This window comes from Heterodontus francisci, chromosome 8, assembly GCF_036365525.1.
Source record: "Heterodontus francisci isolate sHetFra1 chromosome 8, sHetFra1.hap1, whole genome shotgun sequence".
Lineage (NCBI taxonomy): Eukaryota > Metazoa > Chordata > Chondrichthyes > Heterodontiformes > Heterodontidae > Heterodontus > Heterodontus francisci.
Genome location: NC_090378.1, coordinates 98,603,704 through 98,618,999, shown reverse-complemented (window position 1 = coordinate 98,618,999; position 15,296 = coordinate 98,603,704). Strand labels below are relative to the sequence as shown.

Genomic DNA, 15,296 nt, shown 5'->3' with positions numbered 1-15,296 from the left:
TACAGACTAATAAACTGAATTTGTTGTAATGAAGGAAGATTTAACCTTTTGATTTAATGATTTAGCATGTAAAGCTGAGTAAATTGAATCTTTTCACAATCCAAGTCCAATCTGATGTAATACTGGCCATATCTCTAAAATAAACAGCACAATCAAATCATGCTTCAGTCAGCAGTATAACTTTTGAAATAAAGTTGGCTGATAATGTGTCTTAATCTTGTTTGAAATTGTAGTTTGCTAACCCCAATTTGAAACTTAAGGGATCAAAATATTATAATTACGATATTAAAACTGCTTCTGTGAACTTCTTGAGATGTGATGAAATCTTATTTTGCACAAAATGGAACTTGCCTTTTTCATGGTTTAATTTGCATTAAATGACAAGTTCCTGAAGTCAGGTTTCAGTAGCTGACCCAACACCTGCCATGTAGAGTCTATATTATAGGAACTTCATTGTCAACTTTCCTTTTCCAAATTAAGCTATAAATTGGCAGGTTTGCCAAGTCTTACACTGGAGAGTCTGAATTACCATTAATGGAGTTGATCAGTAACACAGGCACGACACTTTTTTTTTTTTCCCCATTTCAGCTCCTTTCCCTTTATACTATTAATCCTTTTCAAGAAAGTTGTGCTGACATAAGCTTTTGGTGAATATAATAAATTCTGAATTGCAACCTTAATGCTTTAAGAATGCAAAGTGCTTGGCGATTCATTGAGTGCTCTAAAGGTTGCTGGATTTGTGCATGGGACCAGAGGATTGGATACTATATTTTAAAACTTTTAATCAAATGGGGGAAGTTTATTACAGGCTAGTGAGTTTTGTCAGTAATGGTGAAATTGCTGAAATCCATCAGGCAGTGGGCTGTATTTTACCAAGCCCTCGATGTCTGGATCAGTGGCGGCCAGGAGAGGGTTGGGCTAAAGGATGTGGCCGGCAGTAGTCTACCATGGCGGCGGTGAGGCTCTGTGGCGGCAGCACTTGGATTTCAATATTTAAATTAACAGTACGCATAAATTTTAAATGAACTTTCCTTCAATCTTGGCACACCAGGATGTTTGCGGCGACCGACACTCCTGCGCCTTCAATTCTCCATCTGGGGAAAGCCACCATAACACTGGTGGGGAGGGGGGAGGAGTTAATTGTTTTCAGTCTGGGGGTTGGGGAGGAGGATGGGGTCAAATAAACGTGTTGGGGATGGTGGAAAGGGATGAACTTTAAACTTTGTGCAGTCTGAGGATGGGGTGGGGCGGGGGAAGGTCAGATTTAAAAGGTAAATGTTTTGGTGGGGTGGGGGGGGGGGGAAGGGCGAATAGTTAATATAATGTTATTGGGGGTGGGAAAGGGGTGTTCAAAAATGTATTTAAATTTTGGGAGCAGTGCATCTTTAAAAATTCAGATTGACTGGCAGGGCTTGCTGCTTTTTAAGTGGTGCCAGCACCTGCGCACAGGCAGCTGATGCCATTGCCAGGGACAGACAGCCCGCTCCCTCCACGAGATTGGGGAAGCAGGCCACGTTGGCTATTTAAATGAGTCACCGTGCATGAGATCGCGGCGGAACTTTGGCGTGCGGCCGCGTGTGTGGGCCGCCAATTTTTGAGCTCACCACAAGATCGGCAGCGGGCTCTTAAAATCCAGCCCTTTTGTGTTCTGTTTTGGGTGCCTGGTCTGTGGCAGAATATATTGGCCTGTAACAATTCAGCATGACACCTGGGATGAATGAATTTGATGATCAATTTGGAGATTAAGGAGTGATTTGATTTAAAAGGGAGATGGGGAACAATCGTTTCTAATATGAGAATCCAGGACAAGTGGAAATACTCTTGAAATTCAAGCAGAACTCATCAAAAGTGACTCCAGCAAAAAGTTCTCAGGGTTTCAGAGTGTGGAATGCACAGCTCCAGGAGACAACAGATGCAAAATGACTTGAGCTGTTTTGGAGACCAATACCTGGGAAATGATGGTATTATGGGATGGGGAGAAAAAGCTGGTATTAAATATTGAAACTGCTATAGCTAACAATGGTTAAATAGGGTTGATGGGTTTAATGGCATATTCCATATATTTCCTGTACAAAGTTAATGAAAAAACAGTGATAGTGAAGTGTGTTAAGCCAGAGAATGGTCCTTAGTGCTGTCTAAAAGAGATCTTACTTTGGTTCGGTGATTCTACCAATTTGAAAGAGCTGTGTCAGCTAATCCCTTCTTGTAGATTTTCCCCTTTTCCCTGTCTTCCTCTGTTGCTTTGAATGGTTTGGTTTTTTCTTCACGGGAGTTTCAAAAATTTCAACTGTTTCAGTTACTTGAATGTTGTGTGGTGGCGTTGCTCCTGTTTTCCATTTGGATGTGTTGGGCATGTTCAGATGTCTCACCACGTTCTTTGGTTTAACGTTCTGTCGTTGAAATGGGTACATAGACAAAGGCAATGCCAGAGTGTTTGGAAAATTCACGTATGGTTGTGGAGATATAAATGTCATTCCATTCATAACTGGAGCTGGTGCTTGTGAAAAAGAATAAAAGTTCACATGTTTTGGTTTAAAATGTTGCTTTTGATGTTGTTTTGCTTGGGGTGCCACATCTATGTAAGAAGGGTTAACTCCAGTGATGGCAGCTATCTGATGTGCATTGCCCAGGTCTGCAAAAGCTCTTTCAGGTGAAACTGTGTTGTACAGTGTTGTTTGAGGCACACCATTCACAAACCTGTGAAGGATGGTCAGCCACATCCCACTACTGATGGGATTGAGAGTTACCCTCGGCCAAAGTGCAGCCAAGTTGTGGAGAGCTTCTCTATTCCATCCAGATTCAGAAAAGTCGTCATCAATATGATAGAGTGCAGAGAAATAAATATCCAACCTAGTGCTTGGATAATTTACCAAGAAATTATACATTTTGTTTATGCAGTAGTGGGTTCTTTCATTACATGGGGTGTAATTTGAGTAGATGGTAATGTAAGCAATATTCTCATAGGAGTACATGAGTGTATCCAGATAGCCATCTGTATCGAAGAACATGGATTCTGGATGAAGTTGATATAAAGTACAGTTAGTTACTTGTCCTTTCTGTACTAAAGTGCCAGATGATAACTTCAATTCATAGAAGACCAGATGCCTGCTGTACTGTGGTTGAGCGTAAGGAAACCCAAAAGTTTCATAAAATTCAACATAGGAAATGCGTGCTTCTTCCCCAGTTTTGATGTGATATGGGCATTTTGGACAACTTTCTGTGAAACACAGCCAGTAGTAAGGCTTCACCAGTGTTCCCTGAGGAGCAGTATATTCTTCATAAGTAGTAGTCATGATGGTCAGTTCACCTTACCATTTGGAAAAGAACAAGTTCGTTACAACATCATCATCCTTTTAAAGGTTATGTATCCCTGAAATAGAAGTTCAAATGAGTGACTATACACAGAAAGGTAGTATAACTGGGATCAATTAAGAAGAAAAAACTGTGAATGTTCCACATTTGAAATAAAAACAGAAAATGGCAGATCAATTAATATCAGCCCAAAAGTTGGGTGTTACAAGGATCAGTGGATATTCTCTCCAGCTCAGCATCATTGATCACCCTTGGAAGCTGACCACCAAACTGACTGATTTACAGTATACATTTACTGTTGAATATCTTGTTAAATAGTAAGATGATCTGGGATTATATTATAGCCCCCTTGTGTCAAAGTTGCACCTTTTGGGAGTTGATGCTTTGTAAGTGAAATCTAACTTTTTAAATAGCGGTTTGATAAGCTGAATTAAAATAAGTTCTCCCTCCAGGCCATATACGTAAATGTCCCAAAATATTACAATGGTTCATCACATTTTGTGGCTATACATTTCATCAGGGGTCTTGGTCAAACTTAGTTGTGGGTTGTAGATGGGGCAAGCTTTCAGAACGTCCTAATGTATCTCTTCACTGGTAAAGTGCAAACAATGCTTGGTTCCGGCTAGCTTTGCTAACTCTATCTTATAGACTATAATATAATCTGTATTCATTGGAATAATATAACAAGATTTGAAGTTTCAGTACTAGTGTTTGTGTCCACTTTTTAAAAAAAATTACAAGATTTTTAAGTTAATGTTGAATGGAAAAGTAACACTGGTCTCCTTTCCTGATTTGGTGCTGCCATCGTTGATCATTACTTGTGTTGAAGCACTGAAATGGAGCTTCGGAATGATGACAGTGCCTTCATAGCTTGTCACCTTTTTCTTTGATTTTAATGAGTGTTGAGGAAAATTGCTGCTGTCTGTCGCCACACTACCAGAAGGACGTGGAGGCTTTGGAGAGGGTACAGAGGAGGTTTACCAGGATGTTGCCTGGTCTGGAGGGCATTAGCTATGAGGAGAGGTTGGAGAAACTCGAATTGTTTTCACTGGAATGATGGAGGTGGAGGGGCGACATGATAGAGGTTTACAAAGTTATAAGCGGCATGGACAGAGTGGATAGTCAGAAGCTTTTTCCCAGGGTGGAAGAGTCAGTTACTAGGGGACAGAGGTTTAAGGCGAGAGGGGCAAAGTTTAGAGAGGATGTGCGAGGCAAGTTCTTTACATAAAGGGTGCTGAGTGCCTGGAACTTGTTGCTGGGGGAGGTGGTGGAAGCAGGCACCATAGAGACGTTTAAGAGGCGTTTTGACAAATACATGAATAGGATGGGAATAGAGGGATATGGACCCCGGAAGTGCAGAAGGTTTTAGTTTAGGCAGGCATCAAGATCGGCGCAGGCTTGGAGGGCCGAATGGCCTGTTCCTGTGCTGTACTGTTCTTTGTTCTTTGTACTAATTGCAAGTTGAGGGTTAGTTTAACCTCTATAATCCAGGTTAGCACTGCAGCCTCACAGCTCCAGCGACCCGGGTTCAATTCTGGGTACTGCCCGTGCAGAGTTTGCAAGTTCTCCCTGTGACTGCGTGGGTTTCCGCTGGGTGCTCCAGTTTCCTCCCACAGCCAAAGACTTGCAGATTGATAGGTAAATTGGCCATTGTAAATTGCCCCTAGTATAGGTAGGTGGTAGGGGAATTGAGGGAAGGTGGGGATGTAGTAGGAATATGGGATTAATGTAGGATTAGTATAAATGGGTGGTTGATGGTCGGCACAGACTCGGTGGGCCGAAGGGCTGTATCTCTCAATAAAAAATCAGTAGCAAAAAAGTAGTAGCAAAAAATCTTCTGTTACAACTTTCTTCCTATGTCACAATGTTTAATACTTGCATTGGTTTTGAGGAAGCTTTTGGAGGTAGGGAGCGATGAGCCTAGGGAGTAGAGATTAGGATGGGTTCTAACGTACATGGCCACGATGGCTGAAGGCTTTGCCTTTGAGGATGGTGTAGAGTTGGAAACAACAATGGGAAACCCAGCCCTGTCGACCCTGTGAGGTCCTCCTTGCTAACCTCTGGGGGCTTGTGCTGAAATTGGGAGAGCTGTCCCACAGACTAGTCAAGCAACAGCCTGACAGTCATACTCATGGAATCATACCTTGCATACAATGTCCCAAGCACTACCATCACCATCCCCGAGTATGTTCTGTCCCTTTGGCAGGACAGACCCAGCAGACATGGCGGCACAATGGTACACAGTCGGGAGGGAGCTGGGAGTCCTCAACATTGTCTCCGGCCCCATGAAGTCTCATGACGTCAGGTCAAACATGGGTAAGGAAACCTCCTGCTGATGAATCAGTGCTTCTCCATGTTGAACACAATTGGAAGAAGCACTGACGGTAGCAAGGGCACAAAATGAACTTTGAGTGGGGGACTTGAATATCCATCACCAAGAATGGCTTGGTAGCGCCACTACTGACTGAGCCTTAAAGGACATAGCTGCTAGACTGGGTCTGTGGCAAGTGATGAGAGAAACAACAAGAGGGAAAAGCCTATTTGACCTCATCCTCACCACCAATCTACCTGTCGCAGATGCATCTGTCCATGACAGTATTGGTAAGAGTGACCACTGCACAGTCCTTGTGAAGACGAATTCCCGTCTTCACTTTGAAGGTACCCTCCATGTGTGGCATTACTACTATGTGAAAAGGGATAGATTTTGAACAGATCTAGCAACTCAAAACTGGTCATCCATTAGATGCTGTGGGCCATCATCAGCAGCAGAATTGTATTCAACCACAATCCTTAACCTCAAGGCCCTGCATATCCCCCACTCTACCATTACCATCAAGCCGGGGGACCAACACTTTCAATGAAGCGTGCAGGAGGGCATGCCAGGAGCAGCACCAGGCATGCCTCAAAATGAGGCATCAGCCTGGTGAAGCTACCACCCAGGACTACTTGCATGCCAAACAGCAGAAGCAGATGTGATCGAGCAAAGCAATGTGACGGAAACCACACATGCCAAATGGAAACATGTTAATTTTGTCACATGGAACGCTATTTGAACTGTTATGGGGCATTGAACATAACTTGTTTCAAAAGGCCACAGAGCTGAATGGCTGAAAACATGGCTACATATTTGCATTCTGAGACAGTTGAATAGAGACAATGGAAGTGCTCCCTGATTCAGTTAGCAAGATTGGGCTGGGCAACATTGAGAGCCATTGTCTGTATAAGAACCAGCATTCCACCTCCCCCATAGTGTGTCTAGTAAGCTTTGAAGGATCAACAACCCTCACAGGTAATGCTGTTTCAAACAAAAAGCTGGTCACATGACTATCCTGCTGGCCAACCTGGGAGTTGATTGAATTGAGCCTCCAAAAGGTTTGGGGCAGACTGCAGTTGAACTTCAAGACTGTCCCTCTGTGTCCCTGTTCCAGGGACCCACAGAAGCAGCTTAAGATGGCTTCTTCAGCCATCTGGCACCAGTGAAACAAGTTTGAAAGTATGCACTGCGCCCCCAACTAAAACTGCAAGACCTTGACTCCAATCAAGGTCTTTACATCCAAATCAAAGACAGTAACTGAATTCCATTTACTCCTCCAAACTGCCCCCCACCACCTTTTTTATTCTTTATCCCCCTCTGTATCTATTTGTGTGTGTTTATCGTGTATGCATGGTTGCGTTGTGCATTTTTAGTAACTAAACTGAGTCAGAGTTTTAAGGCTAGTAAGCTTACACCTTTCTTGTTTTAAACCCGAGGAAGCCTATCTGGTTAATTTACAATTACAGTAGAGTGAGAGCAGTGAGCAAGGACTCCGATTAAGCTAAAAACACTGTTTGAAAAGTTAAACCCTGTTACAGCCAAACCAGGAAAGGGGTGAGAGGGGAGCCCGAGACCCCTTCCTCGCTCAGTCGTAACAGCAATCGCACAACCAATTGATCAGATCGAAGCTCTGCAGTCCTGACACATCCAGTCTTGAATGGTGGTGGACAATTAAACTACTGACTGGAAGAGGAGGCTCCACAAATATCCCCATCCTCAACAATGGGGGAGCCCAGCACATCAGTGCAAAAGATAAGGCTGAAACATTTGCATCAATCTTCAGCCAGAAGTGCTGAGTGGATGATTCATCTCGGCCTCCTCCTGAGGTCTCCTGCATCGCAGATGCCAGTCTTAAGCCAATACGATTCACTCCACGTGATATCACGTGGCTGAAGTTACTGGATGCTGCAAAGGCTATGGGCCTTGACAACATTCCAGCAATGCTGCTGCAAAGGCTATGGGCCTAGACAACATTCCAGCAATAGTACTGAAGACATGTACTCCAGAACTAGCTGCACCCCTAGCCAAGCTCTTCCAGTACAGCTACAACACTGGCATCTACCCAGGAATGTGGAAAATTGCCCAGGTATGTCCTGTACACACAAAGCAGGACAAATCCAACCTGGCCAATTACCATCATATCAGTCTACCCTTGATCATCAGCAAAGCGATGGAAGGGGTTGTCGACAGTGCTATCAGGTAGCACTTGCTCAGCAAGAACCTGCTCACTGACGCTCTGTGTGGGTTCCACCAGGGCACCTCGGCTCCTGACCTCATGACAGTCTATGTCCAAACATGGACAAAAGAGCTGAACTCCAGAGGTGAGATGAGAGTGACTGCCCTTGACGACAAGGCAGCATTTGACCGAGTATGGTATCAAGGAGCCCTGGCAAAACTGGAGTCAATGGGAATCTTGGAATGGGGGTGGGGAGGGGGGATCTCTCCTCTGGTTGGAGTCGTACCTAGCACAAAGGAAGATGGTTGTGGTTGTTGGAGGTCAATCATCTTGGCTCTGGGACATCACTGCAGGAGTTCCTCAGGGTAGTGTCCTAGGCCCAACCATCTTCAGCTGCTTCATCAATGCCCTTCCCTCCACCATAAGTGCAGAAGTAGGGATGTTTGCTGATTGCAGAGTGTCCAGCGACATTTGTGACTCCTTAGATACTGAAGCAGTCGTGTAGAAATGCAGCAAGACCTGGACAATATCCAGGCTTGGGCTGATGTGTGGCACGAATGTTGCTTTCCACTTGAGAGCCAGGCAATGACCTCAAAAAAGCGACAATTTAACCATCTCCCCTTGACGTTCAATGGCATTACCATTGCTGAATCTCCCACTGTCAACATCCTGGGGATCAACATTGACAAGAAACTGGACTGGAGCAGCCACATGTAGCCACAGCATTTAAGAGCAGGTCAGAGGCTGGGAATGCTGCAGTAAGTAACTCATCTGTCTCCCCAAAGCCTGTTCATAATCTACAAGGAACAAGTCAGGAGTGTGATGGAAAACTCTCCACTTGCCTGGATGGTTGCAGCTCTAACAACACTCAAAGCTCAACACCATCCAGAAACATTCACGCTCTCCACCACCGACGCACAGTGGCAGCAATGTGTACCATGTGCAAGATGCACTGCAGCAGTGCACCAAGGCTCCTTTGACAGCACCTTCTAAAACTGTGACCTCTACCACCTAGAAGGACAAGGGCAGCAGATGCATGGGAACAACACCTGCAAGTTCCCCTCCAAGCCGCACTCCATCCTGACTTGGAAGTATATCGTCACTCCTTCACTGTCCCTGGGTCAAAATCCTGGAACTCCCTTCCTAAACAGCGCTCTCTGTGTACCCACACCCCAAGGACTGCAGTAGTTTAAGGAGGCAGCTCACCATCACCTTCTCGAGGGCAATTAAGAATGGAGAATAAATGCTGGCCTAGCCAGCGACCCCCACATCCCACGAACAAATTTTTAAAAAGCATTAGAGCTGGGACATGAGGATGGAAGAGTTTCAAATGGTTCTGTAAATAATGCGTTTGGTATACAGAAATCCAGTGGAGGTTGGTGACATTAAGTGGGATAGAATGTGGCTAGTAAGTAGCGCTGAGTGATCGGAGTTTGAGGTGCCTTTCAGGAGACCAGCTAGCAGACTGTAGGAGATGTAAACCTGGGCTATTTCAAAGAAGCATGTGTATTTCAGTGGTGTTGAAGGAAGGTAGGGACAGAAGTGGGTGATTAAGTCTGAGAAGGCAATGGACTGAATTGGTGATGATCTAAATGTGGAGTTTGAAGCTCAACTCGAGGTTGAGCAGGATACCAAGGTTGGATTTAGCCCGTGCTGGCAGAGTGTCTGAATTGGAGCGATGGGGAGAACACTGAATTGAAAACTAAACAAGATGGCTTCGATCTTGCAAATGCTTAGTTGGAGTGAAGTTCTGGCTGAACGTTAACTGCGCATAATAACTATCCAATAATTATCTCAGCAGTCCAAGGGGAGGAAATGGAGAGTAGAAAGGTTGTAGTTATAGGGGATTCTATAATTAGGGGCCTAGACTGTGTATTCGTTGCAGTCAGGATTGAGTGTCCCAAAGGGTGTGTTGCTTAACTGGTGCCAGAAACCACAATAAGAGACCTAACAGCTGAAACAAATTTAAAAAGGGAGGGGACGTCCAGTTGTTTTGTTCCAACATGGAGCAGATGACATGGGAAAGATCAGGGAAGAGGTCCTGCTAAGGGTGCATCAGGAGTTAGCAGCTAAGTTGAAAAGTAGGATCTCACAGGTAGTAATCTTGATCATTACCGGCGCCACATGCAAATTGGCATAGGGACAAATCGAATTAGGAAAGTCAACATGTGGGTAAAGGAGTGGTGTGGGAAGGACTGGTTTCATTTCATAGGGCGCTGGAACCAGTGGTAGGACAGGAAGGAACTGTACCAGTGGGATGGGCTGGGACCAGGTGCTTGTGGAAAGGACTAGGGCTGTAAATAAAACTTTAATTTCCAGCAGTTCCTTCCCTCTTCACCCCCCACCACCACCTCCTCCTCCTTTTCCCCCCCCCCCCCCCCCCCCCCCCACCATATCACTAAAGAAACCTAGGGCTGGATTTTATCCTGCTGCTGAGTGGTGGCAGATGTGCAAATTGACAGCAGTCCCACCAGTGAGGTTGGTGGCTGCACTGCTGTGATTTATGCGGTGGGCAGATGACAGCGGCCATTGTCCTTTCTCCCCTCTCGCCCCCAAATCACTTGGCAAGAGTGGCATTGGTGACGCTGTTAACAGTGTCTACTGATGTTGGATTGCAAAGTTCCCTCCTTTTTCACCAACCACCCCCACTTTTTTTTTCTTTTTTTTTCCCTCCCCATACAATAGTATCTACCTGCAGAGTTCCCTCCTATTTAGCGCCAGCTTTTCGAAGGTGGGAAAGTGTAGGCACATGAGTGCCACAATGCAAGCATCAGATTGTGACAAATTAAGTACAAGTTCACGTCAAACAGTATGTAACAGATTTAAATTACAATTCTGTCGCGGTGGAGGTGCTGCCATGGATCATCGCTTCCTCTGAGCAAATTGGAAACTAGCTCTACGTCATTGGGTTTAGGGGTGGACAAATCTGTGCTGACTCTCCAGTGCCGCCGCACCCCCCCCCCCCCCCCACCAATGCCCTGCCAAAATAACCACTTTGTAATGGGGAGTGAAATCCAGCCCCTAGTGATTGTAGAATAGGGAATTGAGAGTAAAGGACAGATGGAAGGAAGGATAACACGATCAGCCCAGACACAAGATATCAGATAGTCAAGAGGGCATAAAGGTTAAATGACTCTTATTCCTCTGTTTTTAAATGGAAACCATTTAAACTGTTAGTATAGCAGTATACATAGTATTCAAAATAAAATGGACAGCTGTAGGCAATTTGCAGAGGATCTGGATTTTGTGGGATGACTGAAACGTGGCTACATAGAGAACAGGATGGACAACTGAATATTGCTGAGGAGCAACACACTTAAGAAGGAAAAAGGTGAACTAGCTATCTTAGTTACATATGACATAATTGAAGTAGAAAACAAAGGATGTAACTCGCTGTGAGACATATGGATTGAGTTGAGATCAGAAGCATCCATCATCTGAATTGGAGCAAGAAATATGTAGGTGACTCTGAGGTGGTAGCAAGTTAAAATAATCATGGGAGATTTCAGCTGTCCCCAAAATAATCTGACAGGAAAATGTAGTGAAGAGAAAAGGGGATTGAGTTTGGTGTACACAAGACACTTTTCCCAACATTGTACTTAAGAAATCCAACAAGTAATGGATAATGAACCGGAAAAGGTAAGAAGTAAGAATAGGAGAGCATCTTAGTAGTGATCGCAACGCAGTAAGGTTCTAGAATAAGATCAAGAGTAGCATAAATAATTGTAAAAAAACAAATTAAGTGGAAATGAGAGTGAAACGAAAGGTAAACTGGGGAGCACCGCTTGAAATCCAAGGCAGAAAAGAGTAGACAATCTTTTGCAAGGATAATCAATAAAGTTTGAGAAATGGATTCACAGAACAAAGAACAGTACAGCACAGGAACAGGCCATTCGGCCTTCCAAGCCTGCACCGATCTTCATGCCTGCCTAAACTAAAGCCTTATGCACTTCCGGGAACTGTATCCCTCTCTTCCCATCCTATTTATGTATTTGTCAGGATGCCTCTTAAATGTCGCTATCGTACCTGCTTCCACCACCTCCCCCGGCAGCAAGTTCCAGGCACTCTCCACCCTCTATGTAAAGAACTTGCCTCGCACATCCCCTGTAAACTTTGCCCCTCGCACCTTAAACCTATGTCCCCTAGTAACTGACTCTTCCACCCTGGGAAAAAGCTTCTGACTATCCACTCTGTCCATGCCACTTATAACTTTGTAAACCTCTATCGTGTTGTCCCTCCACCTCCATTGTTCCAGTAAAAATAGAGTTTATCCAACCTCTCCTCATAGCTAATGCCCTCCAGACTAGGCAACATCCTGGTAAACCTCTTCTGTACCCTCTTCAAAGCCTCCACGTCCTTCTGGTAGTGTGGCAACCAGAATTGCATGCAATATTCTAAGTGTGGCCTAACTAAAGTTCTGTACAGCTGCAGCATGACTTGCCAATTTTTATACTCTATGCCCCGACTGATGAAGGCAAGCATGCCATATGCCTTCTTGACTACCTTATCCACCTGCGTTGCCACTTTCAGTGACCTGTGGACCTGTACGCCCAGATCTCTCTGCCTGTCAATACTCTTAAGGGTTCTGCCATTTACTATATACGTCCCACCTGCATTAGACCTTCCAAAATTCATTGCCTCACATTTGTTCGGATTAAATTCCATCTGCTATTTCTCCACCCAGGTCTCCAACCGATCTATATCCTGCTGTATCTTCTGACAATCCTCATCACTGTCCGCAACTCTACCAACCTTTGTGTCGTCCGCAAACTTACTAATCAGACCAGCTACATTTTCCTCCAAATCATTTATATATACTACAAACAGCAAAGGTCCCAGCACTGATCCCTGCAGAGCACCACTAGTCACAGCCCTCCATTCAGAAAAGCACCCTTCCGCTGCTACCCTCTGTCTTCCATGACCAAGCCAGTTCTGTATCCATCTTGCCAGCTCACCTCTGATCCCGTGTGACTTCACCTTTTTGTACCAGTCTGCCATGAGGGACCTTGTCAAAGGTTTTACTAAAGTCCATATAGAAAACATCCACTGCCCTTCCTTCATCAATCATCTTTGTCACTTCCTCAAAAAACTCAATCAAGTTAGTGAGCCATGACCTCCCCTTCACAAAACCATGCTGCCTCTCGCTAATAAGTTTGTTTGTTTCCAAATGGGAGTAAATTCTGTCCAATTTCTCTACCACTGACTGACTTGAGGCTCACAGCCTATAATTTCCTGGATTATCCTTGCTACCCTTCTTAAACAAAGGAACAACATTGATTATTTATACAGGACTTATAATCATCTTGAAAAGAATAAGTTCATTAGCGATAGTCAGCACGGTTTTGTGAAGAGTAGGTCGTGCCTCACAAACCTTATTGAGTTTTTCGAGAAGGTGACCAAACAGGTGGATGAGGGTAAAGCAGTGGATGTGGTGTATATGGATTTCAGTAAGGCGTTTGATAAGGTTCCCCATGGTAGGCTATTGCAGAAAATACGGAAGTATGGGGTTGAAGGTGATTTAGAGCTTTGGATCAGAAATTGGCTAGCTGAAAGAAGACAGAGGGTGGTGGTTGATGACAAATGTTCATCCTGGAGTTTAGTTACTAGTGCTGTACTGCAAGGATCTGTTTTGGGGCCACTGCTGTTTGTCATTTTTCTAAATGACCTGGAAGAGGGTGTAGAAGGGTGGGTTAGTAAATTTGCGGATGACACCAAGGTCGGTGGAGTTGTGGATGGTGCTGAAGGATGTTGTAGGGTACAGAGGGACATAGATAGGCTGCAGAGCTGGGCTGAGAGATGGCAAATGGAGTTTAATGCGGAAAAGTGCGAGGTGATTCACTTTGGAAGGAGTAATAGGAATGCAGAGTACTGGGCTAATGGGAAGATTCTTGGTAGTGTAGATGAGCAGAGAGATCTTGGTGTCCAGGTGCATAAATCCCTGAAGGTTGCTACCCAGGTTAATAGGGCTGTTAAGAAGGCATATGGTGTGTTAGCTTTTATTAGTAGGGGGATCGAGTTTCGGAGCCACGAGGTCGTGCTGCAGCTGTACAAAACTCTGGTGAGACCGCACCTGGAGTATTGCGTGCAGTTCTGGTCACCGCATTATAGGAAGGATGTGGAAGCTATGGAAAGGGTGCAGAGGAGATTTACTAGGATGTTGCCTGGTATGGAGGGAAGGTCTTGCGAGGAAAGGCTGAGGGACTTGAGGTTGTTTTCGTTGGAGAGAAGGAGGAGGAGAGGTGACTTAATAGAGACATATAAGATAATCAGAGGGTTAGATAGGGTGGATAGTGAGAGTCTTTTTCCTCGGATGGTGATGGCAAACACGAGGGGACATAGCTTTAAGTTGAGGGGTGATAGATATAGGACAGATGTCAGAGGTAGTTTCTTTACTCAGTAGTAGGGGCGTGGAACGCCCTGCCTGCAACAGTAGTAGACTCGCCAACTTGAAGGGCATTTAAGTGGTCATTGGATAGACATATGGATGAAAATGGAATAGTGTAGGTCAGATGGTTTCACAGGTCGGCGCAACAGCGAGGGCCGAAGGGCCTGTACTGCGCTGTAATGTTCTAATTCTAATTATTCTCCAGTACTCTGGGACCTCGCCTGTAGCCAATGAAGATGCAAAGATTTCTGTCAAGGCCCCAGCAATTTCTTCTCTTGCCTTCCTCAGTATTCTGGGGTAGATCCCATCAGGCCCTGGGGACTTATCTACCTTAATGCTTTGCAAGACCCCCAACACCACCTCCTTTTTTGATAACGACATGGCCGAGACTATCTACGCTCCCTTTCCGAGACTCAACATCCACCAAGTCCTTTTCTTTGGTGAATACTAATGCAAAGTACTCATTTAGTACCTCGCCCATTTCCTCTGGCTCCACACATAGATTCCCTCCTCTGTCCTTGACTGGGCCAACCCTTTCCCTGGTTTAGATTACACTTTCAAAAGCTAAAAATAAGCAAGGCAATGGGGCCTTGGATGAATAAAGAATAAGAGAAAATTGGATCTAAAGAAAAAGACGTCCTAAGTCCTTGCATACGAAAGGAGAGGAGGATGAAAGGAAAAATGAAGAACTCGAGAGAAGTTTTCATAAGAAAATCACAGAAACCGAGAACTCTATGAAGTGTTATGACCAGATGAGATAGAGGTCTAGGGTTCTATTTCAGCCTTCACCTTGTCTTATTGTAATAGGGTTTTGTTTTAAACACGTTTTAGCTCCCCCTTGGTGAATCCTTGTTCACCACTTTCCAATTAAAAGGCAAAGAAATGAGCACAAACGGGCTTTCTTGGGTTTAAAGAAGATAAGTGAAACTTATTAAAACTTGAACTCTAATTTGGTTAACACCTACGGATACACTAGCATGCGTACGTGAAATGCACATGCAAATAGAGACATAAAAGAGCAGAAGAAAAATAAGTTTGAGGCAATCTCTGAAGAGGAGTTTTGTTATGCTTCAAACTCGCTGTAGTTCTTGCTTGTGGGTATATCTTGC

The 15,296-nt window shown here is 44.6% G+C and overlaps 2 protein-coding genes across 6 annotated transcripts in view; one reads left to right on the top strand and one right to left on the bottom strand.

Annotated features, from left to right (window-relative positions):
- Positions 1 to 15,296, top strand: part of rgl1 (ral guanine nucleotide dissociation stimulator-like 1) — a 299,289-nt gene that overhangs the window by 61,128 nt on the left and 222,865 nt on the right. The window lies entirely within an intron of this gene.
- LOC137373053 (putative C->U-editing enzyme APOBEC-4) overlaps positions 1 to 15,296 on the bottom strand; it is a 77,099-nt gene that overhangs the window by 30,964 nt on the left and 30,839 nt on the right. For 2 of the 5 annotated variants that reach the window (XM_068037823.1, XM_068037821.1), the window contains exon 3: positions 1,890 to 3,370. In XM_068037823.1, coding sequence (XP_067893924.1) covers positions 2,193 to 3,293 — 1,101 coding nt within the window. In that variant the 5' untranslated portion in view covers positions 3,294 to 3,370 and the 3' untranslated portion in view covers positions 1,890 to 2,192. Of the gene's footprint in view, positions 1 to 1,889; positions 3,371 to 15,296 lie in introns of those variants that run through there. The other 3 variants (XM_068037822.1, XM_068037819.1, XM_068037820.1) reach the window with 2 other exon arrangements.